At 47.9% G+C, this 20,984-nt stretch overlaps 1 protein-coding gene across 1 annotated transcript; it reads left to right on the top strand.

The window, feature by feature from the left end:
• Positions 1–232: 232 nt before the first annotated feature.
• On the top strand, positions 233–7,816 carry LOC118248433 (5-hydroxytryptamine receptor 7-like). Its single transcript, XM_035547374.1, has 2 exons — positions 233–738; positions 7,045–7,816. Exons 1-2 carry the CDS (start codon positions 233–235, stop codon positions 7,814–7,816), a joined length of 1,278 nt encoding a protein of 425 aa, XP_035403267.1.
• The last annotated feature ends 13,168 nt before the right edge of the window (positions 7,817–20,984 follow it).

The raw sequence follows: 20,984 nt of genomic DNA, 5'->3' as shown, positions 1-20,984 counted from the left end.
CCCGAGCATCCTCCCGCAAACCGCGCGCCTTCACGCAGACTTGGGAAGCGGCTCCTTGCTGAGCACGTGAGACCCAGCCGCAGCTCTGGGGGAAAAGAGAGCGGGCTGGGGAGGGGAGGAAGAGGGGAGGGTGTTTTATTTTCGTTGCCTGTTTGCGATAAAATGTTCTGGTTTGTCGCTGGAGGTGTCACTGCTGGGAGAAAGCCGCTGCCCGCCGCGGTGAGCTCAGAGCATGCTGCTGAGGGCTGGCCCCAGGAGGTTTCTGGAGCAGCACCTTCTCTTCGTGGGGAACGCAGAGCAGCAGCACCCGGCTCGGAAAGCTCTCCCGAATCCCTTCATGCCTGAGGAACCCTCCTCAGCCGAGCCAGAGCTGCCCTCCTCCAACCTCACCAACGCCACGGACTGCGGCGAGGAGATCCTGCTCTATGGGGACACCGAGAAGATCGTCATCGGAGCCGTGCTCTCCATCATCATCCTCACCACCATCGCGGGCAACGGGCTGGTCATCATCTCCGTCTGCATCGTCAAGAAGCTCCGGCAGCCCTCCAACTACCTGGTGGTGTCCCTGGCGGCCGCCGACCTGTCGGTGGCCTTCGCTGTCATGCCTTTCGTGACCATCACGGACCTGCTGGGGGGAGAGTGGCTCTTTGGGAAGGTGTTTTGCAACGTCTTTATCGCCATGGACGTGATGTGCTGCACCGCCTCCATCATGACCTTGTGCATCATCAGCGTGGACAGGTAAGGGGGGAGGCGGATGCCACGCAGGCTTTAATATTTGGTTGGGGGCCACCAAGATTTTGTTCGTCCACCAGAATCGTGTTCGTCTTGGGTCGGTGCTGCTGCATGTGTTTTCTGGGTGTGCAAGGTGGATGAGGGCTTTCTGTATGGATTAGGTGCCCTTTGGAGGAGCTGAGCTTAAGGTGCTTTCTTGGGTAACTTCTCTAAGTCCTTGCTTAGTCCTCCCCCTCTGTGCAGCTGCTTCGTGTTCTTCCCTGGCTGGTGGAACAGAGCCTAGGGGATAGACTTTTCCCATTCACAGCTCCATGGAAGGAGGCTGGGCCATAAAAGCATTCAACAAAACAAAAAAAAGTGCATATGCTGTGAAAATCCAGGTATGGAGCATCAGGAGCCCAGTCCTGTGCGATGCTCTGCTGCTCCCCGGGCTCGTGCCTTGGCCAAGGGTGCCGGCAGCTCCCCCAGCCCACCCTAAATCCAGAAACCCCTGGTACCCCAAATCCAGAAACCCCTGGTGTAGCCCAATGTGTGCATTTGTGGGGTGTTGCTGGCTTCAGCTCCCACACCTGGAGTGGAGAGGGAAAGGCCGAGCCCGTCTGGCAAACTGGCGAGACTCGGGCAAGCCAGCACCCCCGTGGGGCTAATTATAGCAGCTGCGTCATTAGGGACATTGTGCTGATGAGCCGGTGGGACGGATCCAGATCTGACGTGCACGCTGGCTTTCTCGGGGGGGGGTTGGTTTGGTTTATGCTGGCACCGCGAGCCAGGCTGGTTGGTGATAAGCAGCTCGGGGAGGGACAGAGCCTGCGTGCCTCCAGCCGTGAGCTGGTGTTTGTAGCCACCCGTGCCCGTGTCCTGGCCACGGTGGCCATGTCACCACCCTGGTAGCTTGCCATTCCAGTGTGGCACCGGCTGACAAAGCGGAAAGGCCAGAGAAAACCCGGCTGCTGCAGCAGCGAGCAGCATCTCACGCTCCCAAGCCCTCTCCCCTGCCAGCCGCTGCTCCCACAGAAGGTTTTCTGACCAGGTGCTGCTGGTCGGAGAGCAAAATCCCCGGCCGACCGCTCGGAGAGGTCCTGCTCTGCTGCTGAACTTGCTGTGTTTCCATAAACAGCCTGTTCCTAAAAAGCAGGTGTAGCCAGAGCTGTCAGGAGAAAAGTCTGCCTTGGTGAGAGGGAAGAGAGCAAATGCAGCAATGGGATATGTGAACATCTCCTCTGGATGAGTGAGGAGTAAAGCAGCAGCTATGTATGAATCAGATTGGCTTTGCCTTCCAAATTTTCCTTTCCAAATTTCCCTTCCCTTCCCTTCCCTTCCTCCTTCAGAGACCCCCATCCCAAACACACCACCCAGGACAGACCCTTCAGGACAACCATTGCAACCCATTCGTGCAGACCGCGGCACAAACTCCTTCCACAGGAAAATGATGGAGGTGCTTGTGGGCATCTGACTTTTTGGAGGCACATCGCTTCCCAGCACATCCAGACAAGCTTTGGAGGGCTCCGAGGAGCCCCGAAGAAGGGCAGCATCCTACAGCATCCCAAAAATGCTTCCAGCACCCCTGCACCCATCTCTGATCCCTGCTGCAGCATCGCCGGTGCTGGCTGTGCAAGACCCGCTGTCCTTTTTGGGTGAGGAAAAGGGAGCTGCAGCAAAGGAACCAGCACAGGTTTTGGTGTTTTTAGACAAATCTTGACCCTTCTGGGCTTCAGACCTCAACGGGGTGATGGAGGAAGGAGCTGGGAGGGCAGGAGGCTGCTGCAGAGCCCGGCTCTCCTAGCACGGGCTCGCTCCCTGTGTGCATCCATGCAGGGACTGTTCCATGACGCGAGGCATTTGCTCCCAGACCTTCATCCCCCCCCCCAAAAAATGTTGAAGTTGAGCAGTGTGAGAGGAATTTTCAGAGATGCAGGGGACAAGAGAAAAAGAGTAAAAGGCTGTAATTTCAGCCAAGGGAGGGCCAGCGGGGCTACGGCACGGGGTGGATGTCCCCATGGCTGCACCCACCTCAGGTTTGGACAGCTGGATGGGCTCAGTCTATCCCATGCTCAAGGAGAGAAGGGGAATATGTGGGATGTCCTCTGATGCCCTTGAGGAGGAGCAGGTGGCTGGGGCACCATCCCGCTGCTTTCTGTCCCAAGGGTCCCCAGGAACAGGCTGCGGGCTGCAGGGATTGCCCTGAGCACCCCAAAGTCATCATTGCTCCTCGTCAACCCGTCAGCCTCGCTCCCCCAGGCAGTTGATGGAGGTGGGTGGAGGGATCCAGGACCATGCCTGTGTTGTCACCTCCTGCTGGCCTTGGGATGGGCAGGATCTGGGGCTTAACCCCTGCTGGAAACATCTCCAAAATCAGACACATCAGCTTCTGTGCTGAGACAAAGCAGAGCTAAAACAAAAGGGTTGCTGAGCTTGCACAGAACCTGCAATTCTTGCTCCAAAAGGGATGAAAAGGCTGTTCAGTGGGGGGCTTACTGAAATTTCCACCAGTTTCCAATTTCTCCTGCCCTGCAAGAAAGAAGAGGGACAGCACCGGTACTTCCTTCCCTCGGCATATCCTGGGATGCACAGAATCATCGAACCGCAGATGGTTTGGGTTGGAAGGGATCTTAAAGATCATTTAATGACCTTAAAGATCATCTGATAGCATCAATGCTTCCTCTAGTCCTGTCCTGATAGTGATGTGGTCCACACTGTCAGGCAGCTGCCTGCTCCTGCCAGAGAGGAGGTCGTAATTTTTATCGATGGCCGAAGTGTCCTCACACTTTGGTTAGCTTAGGTATAAAAGATGCGCAGTTTGCCCAAGATGACAGGTACTATTAAAACGTAGGCTGCTACTATTGATTATTAATGCAGAGCGCTTTCTAAAAGCCTCTTGATTGAAGCTGGTAGAACGAGTCTTGTCTGAAGGGGAGTTTGATTGATTTTCTTTTAAATCAGAAAAAAATATATGCTGGAAACGTCTATCTTTCTCTTACATTTTTCTTATATAAAAGCCTGCCAAAGTTATAGATTCTTTATTGCCGAAAAAAAAAAAAAGGAAAAAAAAAAACAAACAAATGTTCAGATGTTCAGCTTTTATGAAGCTCTGTGAAAACGCCAAGGCTCTGATCAAAAAGAAGCCCCTCAAAGTGTTTAAAATTGTCTTGGTGGAAGAAAAAGTCTCCGTCCCTTTCCCAGGAAGAGACTGGAGCTCTCCCTTCTCCCTGGTGGGTGTTTCCTACCTAAAATCAGACAGCAGGCTCCAAACTCATGTTGTCCCCAGTAGAAGGGATGGTTCCTAAAAGAATCAGGGGGATGAAACGTGCACACCACTTTGCTGGATAGCCTCCCTGTGACCTTCATCTGAGCGTGTCCCGGGCCAGGTGGGTTCCTGTGCTGTATCTCCAGCTGGCTGAGTAGCTCCCGTGGGTGCTCCCACCACCCCTGGCTTTGGGCATGGGCACTTGACCCCCAGCTGCCCACCATCCTCCACCTGGAGGTCTCTTCTCCTTCAGCAGGATGAAGCCTGGAAGCAGATACGGAGCTTAAACTTGGCCAAAAAAAGGCCAAATGGGGTGTAGCGAAAGAGTGGGGTTCAGGAAACCTCAGCTCTGGGTTCGTTTGGTCTCAGCTGACCTGCATGGGTGCGAGTTGGTCCTCTCCCAGCTCACCGGCTGCAGCACGGAGATGGGAGCACCTTGGAGAGGTTTTGCTTCCCTTTATTATTTAATCCCTGATGTAAGGATTCAGTGGTTGCTGTTCAGCTTGGAATAAATGTCCTGAATCTGTTGGTCCAGGGGGCTGGGGCAGGGCTCGGGCTGCACCAGTGGAGCAGGGATGTGGAACATCCCTTTTTTTTTTTTTTTTTTTTCCTGATGGAACTGCAAAAATTGGTCACCATCAGCTTGGCATGGCACGGTCCCGCAAAGTTGCATAAATCTCCAGCAAATCACTGTTCCAGGAACTGGCTTTTGTTACCTGATTACCGCTACACTTGATTAACAACACCACACACACACAAATGAATCAGAGCGAGGGAATTCGATTTGCATCCCAGTGCCTGCCCATGCAAGCGCACCTCCCGCGCTGCTGTGGATGCTGGTCTCTCATCACAACTATAGTCCGAGACCCCAAAATGGCCCCGTGTCCTCCAGCAGTGATGGCACAGGGCACCCGCGGATGAATTGTGTCAGCTTTGCCTGCCTTTATATCTCGTCACTGTGCATTTTGCTGGGCTAGCCTGTAAATTCCTTGAAGTTTCAGCAAATCCCGAGTGGATCGGCTTCTAAAGAAACCTCGGTGATGGCATAACGAAGGGCATCACACGGCGCAGCAGATATTAGTGTGCAAAGTTCTTGGCCTGGAGCTGTGATTTTTGGTGCTGAATTTGGAGATGCACCAGCAGGGCATGGCTCCCTCCCAGCTCAAAGGCCACCGAGCCTGCAGCAGGAGGGATTTGGGGCAGCATCTCTCCACCCCAGTCCTTCAGCCCCATTCTCACCAAGCTCAGACCAAGCAAGAAGGAGGAGGTGGTATTTTTTGGAAGTACAGCACTAAAACCATCCCTGTTGCCCATCTCCATCCCACCAGGTCTCATCCTTCCCAATGCAGACAGGTTTTCCAAGGGGTTATGGGGTTAAAAGCCTTTTCTTGAGAGGTTGCATTGCCTTCACACCCACGAACATCCTCCTGCAGCCTGTGCCACCTCTGGGTGTTCAAACAACATCGGTGGGTGTGTAGAGTTGTGCTTGGTTTGTATTTTTTGTTTGTTTGTTTGTTTGTTTTGTGACTTAGACCAGCTGAAGAAAATACAGACAAAATTAGAAAAAGAATAATTAATCGAATGAAGTAAAATTCATTTTATTTGGGATTCAGGTGTGAATAGTTTGGGCTTTGAATTTATTTGGCACTGGGGAGGGAACAGAGACTTGGATAATTTTTTTTATTTCTGTCTTTTTCCACTCTTGGGGGAGGATTTGGAGAAGGGAAAAAAAAATCAGGGAAGAAAAATCTGCTAACACCTACAGTGAGATGGTTTGAGTGTTGGAAAAAAAAATAATAATGATACATCAGGGGTACAATTCTCCGCAGAGATTTTCCTTTTGGCAGAAAAGTCTGTTCTTCCCCAGAAATGCTTTTAGCAAAAAAACTGTCCATACAGCTGCTGTTCTCACTTCCCCTCCGGCCTGACCCAGTTTATTTCAGGCAATTCAGAGGTGACTTGATCCTGCCTAAAAATGCCTACAAATTCCTGACAGCAGCCAGGGTTTGAGGCAAAGAGGCTGTAACCTAAAACCACGCAACAGCTGGAGGGTTTTGTTGCACTCGTTGAGGTGGAATAGGAGGTTTTCTAGTGGGAACTCGGGCTGGCAGTGGCCAAATCCCTGCTGATTTATTAGTGTACAATTGCAACTTATCAACTAACAGTTGACACAATGTCTAAGTCATACAAATCCTCCCAAGCCTGGGGATGTTTCAAAATCACATCCTGTAGTCTAACCATGAGCTGATGGTTGATGTAGTCTCCATCCCCTTTCAATCAGACTAACAAGATTAATAACTCCAGGCATCAAAATTTATGAATCCATGGGTCACCACATGCTTTTGGCATCTCCCACTCAGACCTCCATCCATTTAACTCCCCAGGGACACCACCTCTTCAGGAGCAAACAGCCATCCATGGGAGCAGCCTGCTCCAGAAGTTTGCAATAGGCACTTGATCTGGTCTTGGTTTCCAAAGATCATTTCCAGCAGATGTTGTAGGAACATTTGGGTTTGCCCTAATATTGCAGGCTGCATAGAGAGGGGGATGATGTGTTGTACTGAATGTGGCGTGCAAGCATTAGTCTGCGGATCACCCCTCTCCTTCCTGGGGGTTTTCCTGGGTGGGCAATAGGCTGGAGTGAGCTACGTGCCATCACTGGAATTTGTTGTGAGTTCTCTGTACAAACTAGTTCTGGTAGAAAACTAAGTTTTTCTTAAGATTTTTTAATCCCAAGGAAGACACGTGAAGCCCAGACTGACCTCAGCAATTCAGTGGCATCTTGTGTCATGCACGGGGTGGCTGCAAGAAAGCAGAGGAGAAAAACTGAAATGAGATTTTAGGCTAGAGAGCTGAAGTGTGTGAAGTTGGGGAATTCACTTCATGTGAATTTCATGTGGGGAGTTCACTTCTTTTTCCCACTCCAAGGCTGAAATTCTCCTGTGATGGAGCATGAAAAGCTGATGAGGAATGAAAATCACCCAACGCCAACCAAATGCACTCATATCTTGCAACCCTCCTAAGCTCTGCAACTCTTCTCCTAAGCTTTGCAACTCTTCTATTTCCAGGTATCTGGGGATCACCCGGCCGCTGACATACCCTGTGAGACAAAACGGGAAGCTGATGGCCAAGATGGTCTTCATCGTTTGGCTCCTGTCTGCCTCCATCACGCTTCCTCCTCTCTTCGGCTGGGCCAAGAACGTCACAGTGGAGAGGGTCTGTCTCATCAGCCAGGACTTCGGGTACACGGTCTACTCCACGGGGGTTGCCTTCTACATCCCCATGGCGGTCATGCTCGTCATGTACAGCCGGATCTACAAGGCCGCCAAGGTGAGCGCCGAGAAGCACCGCTTCATGAACTTCCCCAAGCACTATGAAGAGGAGGGCGTCTACTGCCTGGAGGCCTCCAGCCGCGGCCACCACAGCTCGAAGCGCACCAAGGCGGTGGAGGAATGTGCCACCCTCTCCAAACTGCTCCGGCAAGACCGAAAGAACATTTCCATCTTCAAACGGGAGCAGAAAGCGGCCAGGACCCTCGGTATCATCGTTGGGGCCTTCACATTTTGCTGGCTCCCGTTCTTCCTGATGTCGACGGCTCGGCCTTTTATCTGCGGCATCCACTGCAGCTGCATGCCGCTGCGGTTGGAGAGGACTCTGCTCTGGCTGGGGTACACCAACTCCCTCATCAACCCCTTGATTTACGCTTTCTTTAACCGAGACTTGAGGACTACTTTCTGGAACCTCCTGAGGTGTAGGTACAGGAACATCAACAGGAGACTCTCCGCCGCCAGCATGCACGAGGCCCTGAAAGCCACAGAGAGGCACGAATGCATCCTGTAGAGCCGTGTCCTCTAGCTCAGTGCCTGACCGACGAACTCCTGCCGCTCCATTTCAGGTTCCTTGCTTCCCCTGCCCCTCGGGGCTGGAAGAAACCACGCGTGCCATTGCCCCCGTCAGATGTTGCTGCTGAGAGCGGCACCCTTCCCTCACCCCAGGAGGAGATGCCGCTCTCCTTGCCCTGTGGGGGAACGAGCAGGCAGCCTTCCCTTCTCACCATGCCCAAGGTGGGAGCTGAGACCGGGAGGGATCCAAGGTCTACCACCAACTGTGGGCAAGTCGCACCACCTCTCTGTGCCTCAGTTTTCCCATCTGTTAAAAAAAAATAAAATAAAATAAAAAATTTAAAAAAAAGGAAAAGCAACTCCTCCCCTCCCCCAACCAACCAAAACAAAACAAAACAAACAAAACAACAACAAAAAACCTTGATAAACTATGGCTCTCCACCTTCAAAAAGGGCTTTAAGGTCAGTGGAGAGCACAGGATGTACTATGTAAAGATGATGCTGGCTGCACTTCTCTTATCAGCTACAACAGCAGCTACAGGCTCCATCGTAGATCCAGGCACTCATGACATCCCAGCTTATAGGAACTCTTCCCACCGATGTAATTGCATTCTACACACTGAGCTCATGTCCAGGTTTGCACGTCAGAGCAGTTATACCAATGACCCTCCTTCCCCTCACACTGTAGCACTGCAGCACTTGAAAGAGGCGCGCTCGCGGGATGCAACACGACTGAACACCAAGTTCCCTCTGTGGTTGGATAGGACAATCTGATGGCGTCCTCATCGGGGAGATGGCCAGTGAGCAAAGGATGGATGTGTTCATTGGGGTGTACTCTAATTCATTCTCAGACAAGTGATGTGTGTTCATAATTTGTGGCTAATTGATGCTATAAAAGCACGCTTTGGTTGACAACAGAAAAAAGTATATAATTTCTCTGACAGCTTTACAGTGCTTCAGTATGATGTCCAGCAAGCTTGAAAAAATACACTAAAAGTGATGTATCTTTTTTTAAAAAATACAGACTGGTTTCTTTATTTCTGTGTATTTTCTTTGGGCATTTGCGGTTATGTTCATGTGATAATAGGGCTTGTCTTCCTGCAGCCCCCTTTGCTTTTGACCTTGTTTTTCTTCAACAGGGTGTCCAGTTTAGACTGGTGATTCACAAGTTTCCAAATGAGCAGGGCAACTGGCTCAAGCCCACTGGGAGTGTCCCAAGGGGCCAAGAGGTTGGGCACAGCAAGATGTCCAGTTGTTCTCCTGCTTCACATTCAGAGCCTAGCCCCTTCTGCTCAGAGGCTGCTGTGCAACTCCACCATCACATAGTCCTGTCCAGAACCAGCACGAAACCCAGCCTCACTGAACTGCCTAGTTATATGCCAGTATTTAGGATGTGTCCTGCAATGTTCTGCCAAGGAGGGATGTCATTGCCCAGGAAAACCTGAGTGATGACCTGTGGCCTTACATCCTGCAAAACAGAGATCCCAGGGACACAACAAGGCAGGACAAGGCGTGTGCATACCCTCACTGTCCTTCTTCCACATTGCTCCCACATGAATGTGCGCTAAACCTCTTTCCCATGTCAGTGCCTGGCCACCTTGGTGCACTTTGCTACTCATCACCTGTCCCCCGCTTGACTGCAATTTCTCCTGATGTCTCTGCTTCCAGGTCCTACAACAGGTCCCCCCCATACCATGTCTCTAGGGCACACTTTGCCCATCTCAGAACCAGCTTATCAAAGACAAACCCTCTCCTTCCAGAAAACACCGTGGGCAGCATCAGCTCTATCACAATATTTTAGCAGCAGCTGGTCACTGGATCTGGCCAGCCACAGGGACATGAATTTGCTTCAGGGTCTGGTTTCCTCCCTGGACTCCCCACCTCCTTCCCTGCCACAGAGCTAGCAGAGCCCTTTTGACTGCTCTGTCTGGCTTAAAACTAACCAGCTGCTAATTCAGAACGTCTCATCTGGATGTGAAGGTCCCAAGACAGCCCACTTCACATTCAGCACATAGCAAGAGTCTGGTTGTTCTGCTGTTGTGTATATATACATATGCATAAGGTCATAGTGACATGGTTTTACTCATTTTCCGCATTATGGGTTCTTAAACTGCCTTCAAAATTCATAATCTTATTTAATTCCACTGAACATCCTTGTTCTGGTGGCATGACTAGCGCTGCTTAAAAATAGACTGTAGAAGAGCCTTGAAAAAGTGTTTGATTCTTTTAAATGAAGTCATATGGATAGTGGAGGTTTTTTGTTTGATGGTTCTTCTGGAGGAAAAAGAGAAGAGGAAAGAATATGATTCTGGATGGTCCAAAGCAAAACTTCTTGTAAGTTAGGGATCAAGAAAAATGTTTTTTTTAATCTTAAAAATCAAGACTTATTCTGGAATTGAACGTTTTCTTTTGGTCTACAGTTATCTGTCTGATCATATTATTATTATTATTATTATTATTATTATTACTACTACTATTATTTCATTTTTAGCTATAGTTCTGCTTGAATGAATAGCTTTGTTCCCAGAAACTATTCGAAAAGCTTACATCCAAAACCATTTAAATGTGACTAGATAGATCCATCGAAACAAAACATTTTGCGCAAAAAATAATGAAGTGACTTGCATGATCTTTCCAGCACTTACTGTCCCAAACTGTATTGACTTCAGCTTAAACTCTTGCCTTTTAACTCTCCAAGATGAGATTGTGCTTAGATTAAACAAAATAGGGTGCATCCAAAGACAGCAAGGCCTTTTCTGTGCACGAGTGAGCACCAAATATTTAGATAAGCCAGTCAAAATCCTTGTAGATGCGCTGTTAAATCATGCTGAAAATACTTCATGTTTTGTTGTGTATTATTTTAATCAGACAGGAATCAATGCATTTAGCATCTGTAAAAAAAAAAAAAAAAAAGCTTTAAAAAAAAACAGAGCCATTTTGAAACCAAGGTAAGCGTGCATGCAAGTGTCCAACCAAACCGTGTAAGATTTAAGAGGCAAAAATCGGAGTTCCTTGAGAAAAGTATCAATTTAGGAGGGCAAGAGAAACTTTCACAGGCCATGAGAGATTCCCAGCAGACCAGTTGCAATGCAGTCAGAAAGAATGAGGAGCCTCGGGCAGAGAAAATTGGAGTAATTCAGGCATAAAACGAGTAGGTCTCAAGTCAGCTCTTTATTTCACTCTGTGTGCAGAGGAAATATGTACAGAAATATACGCAAAAGTGATCTGGAGAGCAAAGACAATTCTGACAAACCACTACAGCTGCCCCAGCTGGGGTTCAGAAAATGTTGATAACGACATTGAGCAAAGGCAGCGGAGATCAGCTTGAGATGTAACAACAAGCCCAAGGTGGTGAAAGCCTGCGTGTCTCTGCCCAAAGAGCACCAGACCTCCCAGATCCTCTGAAGTCAGCACTTTTGTGGATGGGAAACGTGTGCTGGAGAGCCGCGAGGACAGCTCAGCAAAATCCCCACGTTTCTCAACTCCGCTCGAGTCCTGCCACTGCTACCATCTCCTGACGGTCACACATTATTAGGAGAGCTTCTCCATGTCAGACTGGAGCTAATCTATCCCTGGACCCCATCCCTGTAAGTGGTGGATGCTTACAGAGAGAGACTGAAGCCCAGTAAAGCTGCTGTGGTACCTCTAGTGCATCCTCCTCTGCCCCAGCAATCAAAGGTTCAGTAACTTCCTGAGCCAGAAGCGCCCTTGTTTAATAACCTCCCATGGATGCTTCTCTTCTAACCTATTTATGTTTTTCCTACTCTGACATCCTGAGACAATGAGCTCCACAATCTAATTATTTTTGCAGGTGAAGAACTGTCTCCTTTCCCTCATTTTGAACCTGCTGTCTGCTGAGCTCATTAGGCTGGCTAACCTTTGCATTAGAAAGGAGAATGAGTGATCATTCTCCCCATTCACCCTCCCCAGGCCAGTTATGGATTGTAGACCTCTGCCTTATTCCTTCCCCAGCAGCTGGGGTTCCCAGCTGTAGTAGTGCCCACAGGAGAGGGACAGGACACCTCACCTCTCCCATGGGCTGCACAGTGTAAAGGTAGGGCCAGTACCACTATCAGGGAGATGTTACACGTCATTCTTCAGAGGCATTGAAGCCTCATCTGGACCAGGCCTTGAGCAGCCTGATCTACCTTTGAAGCTGTCTTTCCTTTGAGCGGGACCAGAGATATCAAACTTTCCCTTCCGACCTAGTTATTCTACAGATTGGATGATTTCTCTAGTCTCCCACTCAAGCTCGTGTAAATATTTAGTACCACGTTCTTTGGCAAGACAATTTACAGCTCTCCTACCTGCCATGTGCAACAGCTCCTTCTGTTTTGAATGTTATATTCAAGTTGCATGTCCAATATAACCATCAGCTATGTGACACTTTTCACTTGTCTTCTTACATAAGAAATGGTTTTCCTTTTGTTTGTTTGCCATTTTTATCCGCAAACATTTCATATTCAGCACATAAGACCTTCAGTTCCCTGACTCTGTTCCTCCTCTCCATCTTGTGCATTATTCTGAGATAGAGCTTGAACAACACCCCAGGCAACGGGTGGCTATTTCCAGCCCTTCTCCACGCTGGCATGCAGCAAAGGAAACAGACTGTGTTATGTGGTCCCACTTTCTTTCAATGACCACAGCATCTTTCACACAGAACATACAATTCTGCGAGAAATCAAGAACAAAGCTCAGATTGAAAGATGATGTTACACAAATGCCTTATTCTGGGAGGAGCAGAATATATCTTCCAGACAGTTGTCTTCGGCTGTCTTTGGTAGCATCACCACTTCTCCCTGGGTGAACCTTGGGCTTGGCCCCTTGGTCACCCAGGTGGGCACCTGTTTGCACCATAGGAAAACTCTTGTTTGGGTTGTTTCCATGTGTTTCCTATCTGAGATATCTGCTTCTCCATGATAAGAGCATCACAGCTCTCCTAAAAAGGAGGAAAAGGCAGCATCTCCTGTGAAAACGTGGCCCAGGGAAGGTGGAGGTGCAGCACAGCATGGTGTCCCACTCCAGGTGGCTCTCCCTGCACGCCAAACTAGAAAAAGGTCTGACATCCAACCTGAAGGAGGACAATGCTCATAAACTGGTTGGGCTCCATGTCCTTCAACTGCTGGAGATCAAGAAGCATTTGGATAATGCTCTCAGACACGTGGTCTGGTTTTTTGGTGGTTCTGTGCGGAGCCAGACGTTGGACTCCTGTGGGTCCCTTCCAGCTGGGGTTGTCCTATGATTCTGTATTCATGCCATTACACCTAGCTCAGCCCCTGGGATTTACGTGCTAACTCTGCCATGTCTCCCCCACCAAATCCATGAGTTCAAGCACTGAACCTGCCCCTCTCCAAGGCAGCCACATCCCAGCTATTTCAGAAACACCCAGGCTCAGATCCGGGCAGCCTGCATGCGCTGTTCCTTTTCCTGCTCCCGCTGCCAAGCTCACGGACCTTGGACAGCAGCAGGACTCATCTGCTGCTGCACCACTTGCCAAAGAGCTGCTCTAGCAGTGAAAAAAAAAAAAAAAAAGGGAAAATCTTTATAGGCTGCAGTGTGTGTGTGTGATGTGTGTGTGTCATGTTGGCAGCTAGCTGGAAACTTGCAGTACTCCAGCCCATGCAAAAGACAAGGAAAATTAACTCTTTCCAGGTGATAAGAAAGGTTGCCTAAAAACTGCATTATTATCCACTTCTGCAGCCTCTCTGCAATTTCTAGCTTCATATCTCTGAACCTTTGAACACAGTCAATGGTCTGTTAACACAGCAATTAGGAGAAGAGGGAGGAAGAGGGTGGCCAAGAGCCAGACGTTTGGTGACATTACGTGACAACACAGCCATGTGCTTGTGAATGATTAGCACAGCTCACAGGGACTCTGCTCTAAGCCCGTGATTTTTCTATTTGAATGCAGACAATCTGAATGCCAAATGGACATTTTTAGATTCTGAAATGCCTCGGCCATTTGACTCGCAGACCAAAGCTTTGGGCAGCAGTTTGCGTCATGTGCCTGCTACGAACCGACCCAGATGAACTGTGGCCACGTGCCTAGCAGATGCTCTCCTGAAATGAGAAGCAATAAAAGGTTGTGGGCATGGTCCTGCAATGCCCTAGAAAGGCCACGTGTGGGTTACCTGTGGTTTCCACCAGTCTTTAACTTCATATTGCCATGTTCCTTCTCTTCCATTTTGTGACTGAGTGCAGCTCTCCAAGCTGAGGATTTTGGTAGTTCTCAGGTGTGATTGGATGGGACAGTTACCTCTTAATTACTTTGGAAAGGATATTCTGGGATTTTTAAAAAGGGCTTTGGAGTTTTTTCATCTTTTCTTAAAGGCCGAAGGAGAGTCTTCATAACAAGCCGCGCTCTTTCCAAACACCACATTTCTACAGCATTGTCAGAAAATCTGAGCTACATATGGAAATCGATGCAGTTTAAAGAAAATGGTTCTGGTTGACTATCTAGGTCCTTGGAGGCATTACTCAGAGCTTACTGCTGTCATTTCTCAGGATTCTCTTCTCTGTTATATCTTCAAAAGACATCAGAATGCCAACAGCCTTTAGCAAGAACAAATCCAACATGCAAACAGGCTGATATGTGTAATGGTGCCTGCAGACACCTTGTCCCTGGGGTGCAATCCAAATACCCAGCACCATGGAGATCCCTGATGGCTCACCCAGCGCTCCTGCCCCACCTGGGCATGGCGTCCATGGACCTGCCAACACAACAGTCCGTGGGGAAATAGCTCAACCAGATCAGGTGTGGGGCTGTCCCAGCTCTCAGAGCCATAATCTCCTCTGGGTATTGTGGAAGACTGCTGGGAGAAGAAGGGTGCAGAGAATCTCTGAGTCTTCAAGGTTGCCAAACCTTGGCAACACAAACCCAGGGCTGTAGGGTCTGCACAACAGCAGTATAAATAAATAACTACACCATCCAAATTAAGAGTAATTAGCATGGGGCTCGGGACTGCAAGATCAAACCAGGGGATGATATTGCCTTCCAAATAGCTGGGCAGCAGATGGTTTCAGGCAATGCCTTTCTCTGTAAGGAGCTGCTCACGGCACACTGGGAGAAAGAAGAGTGTTTCTGGCATAGTCACCAAAGAGGCATCTGTCTCCAGTAGCTACAGACTTCATTGCCCACCACCCATATATGTGCCTTGATGCCAAAATAACAATTTACTTACAAATCCCATTGGGAAGCAGATCTCCGAAAGTTCAGCTCACTGTTTTTCCTCATTTACTTCTTTATGTTTTTCCACTAGCAATTAAATGAAAACTGATGAGAAATGTCTAATGATGATGAGTCCTTTGTTTAACAACAGAAACATTAAAAAACATTAAAGAGTGATGGAAATAAGAAGCTCTCTCTGGGGCACCCAATAAAGTTTTGAAAACTGGCGCTAACTATAATAATAATCACATTTTAGCCCAAAGACCCTCCAAGAATGAATTCAGACTTTTTCTGCCTCACCATTTTATAAGGTAAGGTTGTTTTCTAATAGGCAATTGCCTATAATACCCCTTTTAGAACGAATCTAAGGTTGCATCTGTGGTTGGAAAAATGTTAGCAGGAGTAACAGAAACATCACAGAGAAAGCAAAAACATTGTTGTGAGAAAATGCTGCAAGAACCAAAGATCAGGGAAAGAAAATGAAGTAAATAGCAATCCAGGATGTGTTGCTTTTGGAAATCAGCATGATGTAGCACCTTTCCACCTCTGTATTTTTTTTGTAGCATGTACATTTTATGAAGCTCACTAATACATTTTTTAGAAAAGCTTCAAGGAGAGACATATCATTGAAGATGAACTACAAGTAATACTACTGAGATCAGAGAGGAATAAAGCAGCGCAACCACCAGATGTAGAGTAAATCAATACATCAACTCAATCCCATTATTAGGTTTGAATTCTATCACCTGGTCTCCTAAATCACCAAACAGAGTTGCAAGAGGAGGCAGAAAAAGGGATGGAGAGGGGGACCGTGCCTTCCCCTACTCCAGAGAGACTTGGCAACAAGTGACCAAAAAGGGCTCAGCTCAAACCTAAAGGCTAGTGACTCTTGGGCATGGCCACTTCCATACACTGGTTACTATCCAAAACAGCCTGGGCTCTAAAGGATAATTTTGTAAGACAATATTGAGGGCACCTCTAGCCTGGGGAAATACTCCTCTGGCAACCTCTCCACATGAGAATTGGCACACACGTGTTGTCCATCCAAGTAGGTTACTCTCATACCATGACTTGCCCGGAGAGCAGCCACAATTGCTCTTCAGCTCACAGCTCCTGTGGCTGAGTCCGCTCCCACATTGCAGAATTTAGGTACTCAGTTCAGGCGATCCAAATGGGCTTTGTTAGCATAGCAGTAATAATTCAGCAGAGTAAAATGGAGCTAAAGGGCATGAGCTGCAGTTCTTTGAAGAGGGTGTACTCTTTTTCTTCCTCTGGGTCATGGCACAGCCATCTCTTCCCACAGCCTATTCCCAGGAGAGCATTTTAGGATCTAATCTTTATAGGGGACTGTCTCTAGACTTAAAAGGCTAGATGTTTCCTTGAATTTCTTTCAGGAAATACTTCAAAAGGATATGAACAAGACTGGCTAGAAAACACATTTCTTTTACCTTTCACAGGCTGTACCAATGATGGATTCCCAAAGCCTTGCAGTGTCAAGACACACTGGCCTCTCTGGTACCCAGAATCACCAAAACACTTCTCTTCATCTGGGTTTAATTTAGAACTCTCCACAGCCCAGGGAAACGTGGACACATGTCACTTGCCCATGTGTAAGGTAGTGACACAATGCTCCCATTGCCATTCATGCGAAGAAATAAACACTTTAAAGGAACTGATTCTTTTGACCAAATTTAGGCTGTCTGCTGCGGATGAGATGAATTCTGTCCTACACTGAGTGTTTGTTTCCAGGTGCTGTAAAGAGCTCCCACAGGGATTTGTTCAGAGCAGGTGTCTCTACCGGAGGTATCTGAATTTGAATGGATAAATCCTGTCCTGCCTGCGTATCTCTCTGCCACAGCTAGTGCTGTAGCTGTGTCTTGGAAAGCTGGGTCAAAACACTTGGCATGAGTGGCTGGTGATGATTCAGAAATCCCACATATCCAAGGACAACTACAGTCTGTGTCAGTGATGTCATTAAAATCGGACAGCAAAATGGGTTAGAAAACTTCCAGCTAGTAAATAACACAGAAAAGCATAGAGAAATAACTAAGATGGGTCTTTAACTTAATGGGAAAATTGCAAGTACATCAGTGCTAGCTGGAAACTCTCAGTCAGACCTGGGATGAAGCCAATGCACCAGATTATAGTGTCCATCCTGCAACAGCTGGGTCTCCTGTGGGTGCATCTCCACCTAAATGTGAGACGTACATGGGGGGTCCTGGCCCAGCACGAGGGCTTTCCCCTTCCTCTTTGCCCAGCTCAAGATTTTGGGCTGAAGTGGCCCTTTAGAGCAGTCTCGTGGTTCAAGTTGAATGTGACTGATGTGCAAATGCTTAGCTGGCCATGTAAATGTACCCAGAGGGGCTGTGGGATGCCAGCCTTCCCTTCAATGATGCATTGACCCAAAAGATGTGGCTGCTGGATTTTTAAGTCTCATTGCTTGCAAATTCAGCTTACTCAGCCTTGCTAACCTGACAAATCAAGGTCAAAGCTGGCCCAGGAGGGTCCAACCAGATTCAAACAAGGTCATCCTAACTCGGGGACGAATCTTACCTTAAGTCATTGATTAAAAATACACGCACACAACATTTTGCATGCCACAAAGAATATAACGCTGTGACACTTTAAAAATATCACAGCTTTTAGAAAGCTGACAAGACATTATTTGGGATTTAACAAAAAAAATATAAATCTGACTGACAAAATGACACCAGCTGATGGAAAGTTCAATTCTCTCCCCCCACCAATGTCCTATAAAAATAAGTGATAGAAAAAAAGAGAAGATAGTGACAAGTCTCTCAACTGTCAAACCATCCATCAAAAAAATGAAAAACAATGTGGACATCTTATGCTTAGTACTTTTGTTCTTACTGCCAAAGCGAAGACAGAAATGTTCTAGTTTAGGACCTGGACAATAAATCAAACAGCCAGCCTTGGAAGAAATCGTCTTAGTACAAAAAAAACTGTTACCTTGATACCCATGGAGATGAGACCCACTTAAATTTCTCCCAAGTTTTTATTAAGGCTCTCTTTGCACATGTGCTATTTTTTTCCTCACAATATCTCACGGCAGGTGGGAACAAGAAAAAAACAGTCTGCAGCCTAGTAATTAAATAGGCTTGTTTTTAATACTGCAAATTACAGCTAGATGCAACTGTCTCAGGTATATATAATGCTCCAATCACTGTCACACCTCGGTACTCTTCCGTCTGTTATGTGCTCAGTTTCTCATCCCCCTGCAAGGCTTGAAGTGCTATTAGCTTCATTATGGAGGCAGGGGTGGAGGACTGGAGGGACCTCCTGGGTCCTCTCAGACACCTTGCTGTACGAACTTTTTCAGGGGTTTATCCAGACTGATCTGAAGAACAAGATCCCCCACGCTTTCCCCCACTGTTTTGCCATTCCAAGAGCTTTTCAGATACTCACATCTGCAATGCCAAGGTCTCCACTCTCCTTCCCAGCCTTGATGTCTTCACAGCTGAGGTCTGGGCAGTTTCCAGCTTGACAGTGAGACCTTTTTTGGAACGGCTCTTTGTTTCCAGCGCTTACCTATCACACTTCCTGCTCAGGATATTTATACAGAGCCATCTTATGATGTCAGCTTTTGCTGTCTGGGTGGGATGGGCCAAGGGCTTTTTGTTTCTTTTTATAATCACAGAATCATGGAATGGTTTGGGTTGGAAGGGACCTCAGAGCCCCCTCAGCCCCCTGCCATGGGCAGGGCCCCCTGCCCCCAACCCAGGCTGCCCCCAGCCCCATCCAACCTGGCCTTGGGCACTGCCAGGGATGGGGCAGCCACAGCTCCTTAGGGCTGCCTGGGTAGGGCCTCACTGCCCTCATAGCAAAGAATTTCTGCCTTATATCTAACCTAAATCCGCCCTTTTTTAGTTTAAAACCATTCCCCTTATCCTATCACTACATGCCCTTACAAAGAGTCTCTCTCCAGCTTTCCTGCAGACCCCTGCAGGCCCTGGCAGGCCTCTGCCAGCTCTTCCCAGGGCCTTCTCTTCCCCAGGCCGAACACCCCCAGGTCTCAGCCTGGCTCCACATCAGAGCTGTCCAGCCTCTGAGCACCCTCGCAGCCTCCTCTGGACTTGTTCCAATACATCCATGTCCTCCTCGTGCTGGGGGGCCCAGAGCTTAGCACAGGGTCCCATGAGAGCAGAGCAGAGGGGGAGAATCACTTCCTTCAACCCCCTAGCTACAATTCTTTTGATGTAGCCCTGGGTATGGTTGCTTTTTTGGGCTGCAAATGCACCGTGCTGGCTCATGTCAAGCTTCTCAGCCAACACCCCCAGGTCCTTATCCTCAGGGTTGCTCTCAACCATTCGCCTTCCAGCCTGTATTTGTGCTTAGGGTTGCCCCAGCCCAGGTGCAGGACCTTGTGCTTGTTAAACCTCATGAAGTTAATGTAAAGCCTTTGTTCCTCTCCCAGTTCCAGTTTGGACCATTTGCTGGACATAGGTGACAAGATGAGCATGGAAACCAGCATTTGTGGCCTTCTCAAGATCCTGAGCAAGGTACCAGGAGGGAAAAGAGTAGTGTGGTCTTGCACCTATGCTTCCATGTGAGTTTCCAGCCAACTCACGCACAAACCCTCATAGTCCAGGTTCCCCCTGACGGTTCGCTGTGGCTGGACAAGCCAAGGGGACTGGGAAACCTCAGGCTACATCTATATGGTCAAAACTTGCTCCTGGAAGACATCTTGAGCCACCTGGCCAAGTGGTGCAGAGCTCTGAAAAGCTGCTCTCCCTTCCAACAGACCTCCAGCTCAAGGTAAATACCTGATGCTGGTTACTGATGGGAATGAGACGTACAAATGTGTTGGAAGGACAGATGGGTTCTCTACCAAGCTCCAGGTACAACTTCCAGCTTGGCCAAGTCATTAGACTCCCTGAGCTATTGACTCTCCAACTCTAAGCCTGTTTAGTCTCTGTTTCATCCACATTGGTGTAAGAACAAGGAATAGAAGATCATATTCAGCACCTGGGCTCACATTCATCTGCAGGTAAATCACCCCACGAGACATTTCTTCTGACCATAAATTTGTTATGATCAGGCATGTGAGATGGTCCCCGTCATTCACAACACAACTCGAGCAATGACTCGCTCTCTGTAGCTGTGTTTCACCTAGGGCCAAAGGACAGTCATAATTTGTCAAAAATATATCACAAACGCAGTCAGCATTCTGGGATTACAGCCCAGAGCGGCTGTAAAAAAGGAAAGAAAATAAAAAAATAAAAATAAAAAATCCTTAAGAGCAAATAAACATGTTGCATGAAATGACAGGAAGAATAATCTAATTGCTGAGTTTTAAAAACAAAAGAAAAATCTGTTACATGCTTAAAAAAAAAAGACATCCCTCAGATCTGATATTAGCCAGTTTAAGTGTCTCTTTGGTCAGTTTTCTTGTCTGACTGTTTGTTTGCTGTGTAGCCCACTAGAGCTACCCCATCTCCAGCTCAAATTGCATTTGTTTCTCTACATGAGCATGGCACATGTCACTTGGGAAGAAGCACAGCAGAAAAATTTAAAATAAATAAATAAATAAATAAATAAATCTTTGAACAGTAACTGAGGAACTAAACCCAACTTCAAGTCAATGTGCTCACTCCGTAGGCCAAAAAAATGTTCCTTTTTGGGGATTAAAGCCGCTCTCCTAAATGAGGCTGGCTATGATTGACGCTTTAATTGACTGGCACAATTTCATGCCTTAATAACTCTGGGCTCCTCAGTTTAGCCATGAATAAATTTAACAGTTAAGTCCTTGCGTATAAATCCTCTTGCCTGGAAGTTCCTATTCTCCGTTTAAAACGTAAACTTGGATTAAGGAGACTCACAGACATGTCAGGAGCTGGATGCAGTAACCTGCAACATCCCCTGGCTCATCAGTTCCCCCAGTTCGGATGTCTCTGGCCCTCAGCTAGAGATGTCCTCCTGCATCTTAGCAGCTCAGCATCACACTGACACCTGGCCAGAAATTAGTGGGATAATCAACT

This window comes from Cygnus atratus, chromosome 4, assembly GCF_013377495.2.
Source record: "Cygnus atratus isolate AKBS03 ecotype Queensland, Australia chromosome 4, CAtr_DNAZoo_HiC_assembly, whole genome shotgun sequence".
Taxonomy (NCBI): Eukaryota; Metazoa; Chordata; class Aves; order Anseriformes; family Anatidae; genus Cygnus; species Cygnus atratus.
This window is presented reverse-complemented; position numbering and strand designations above follow the sequence as displayed.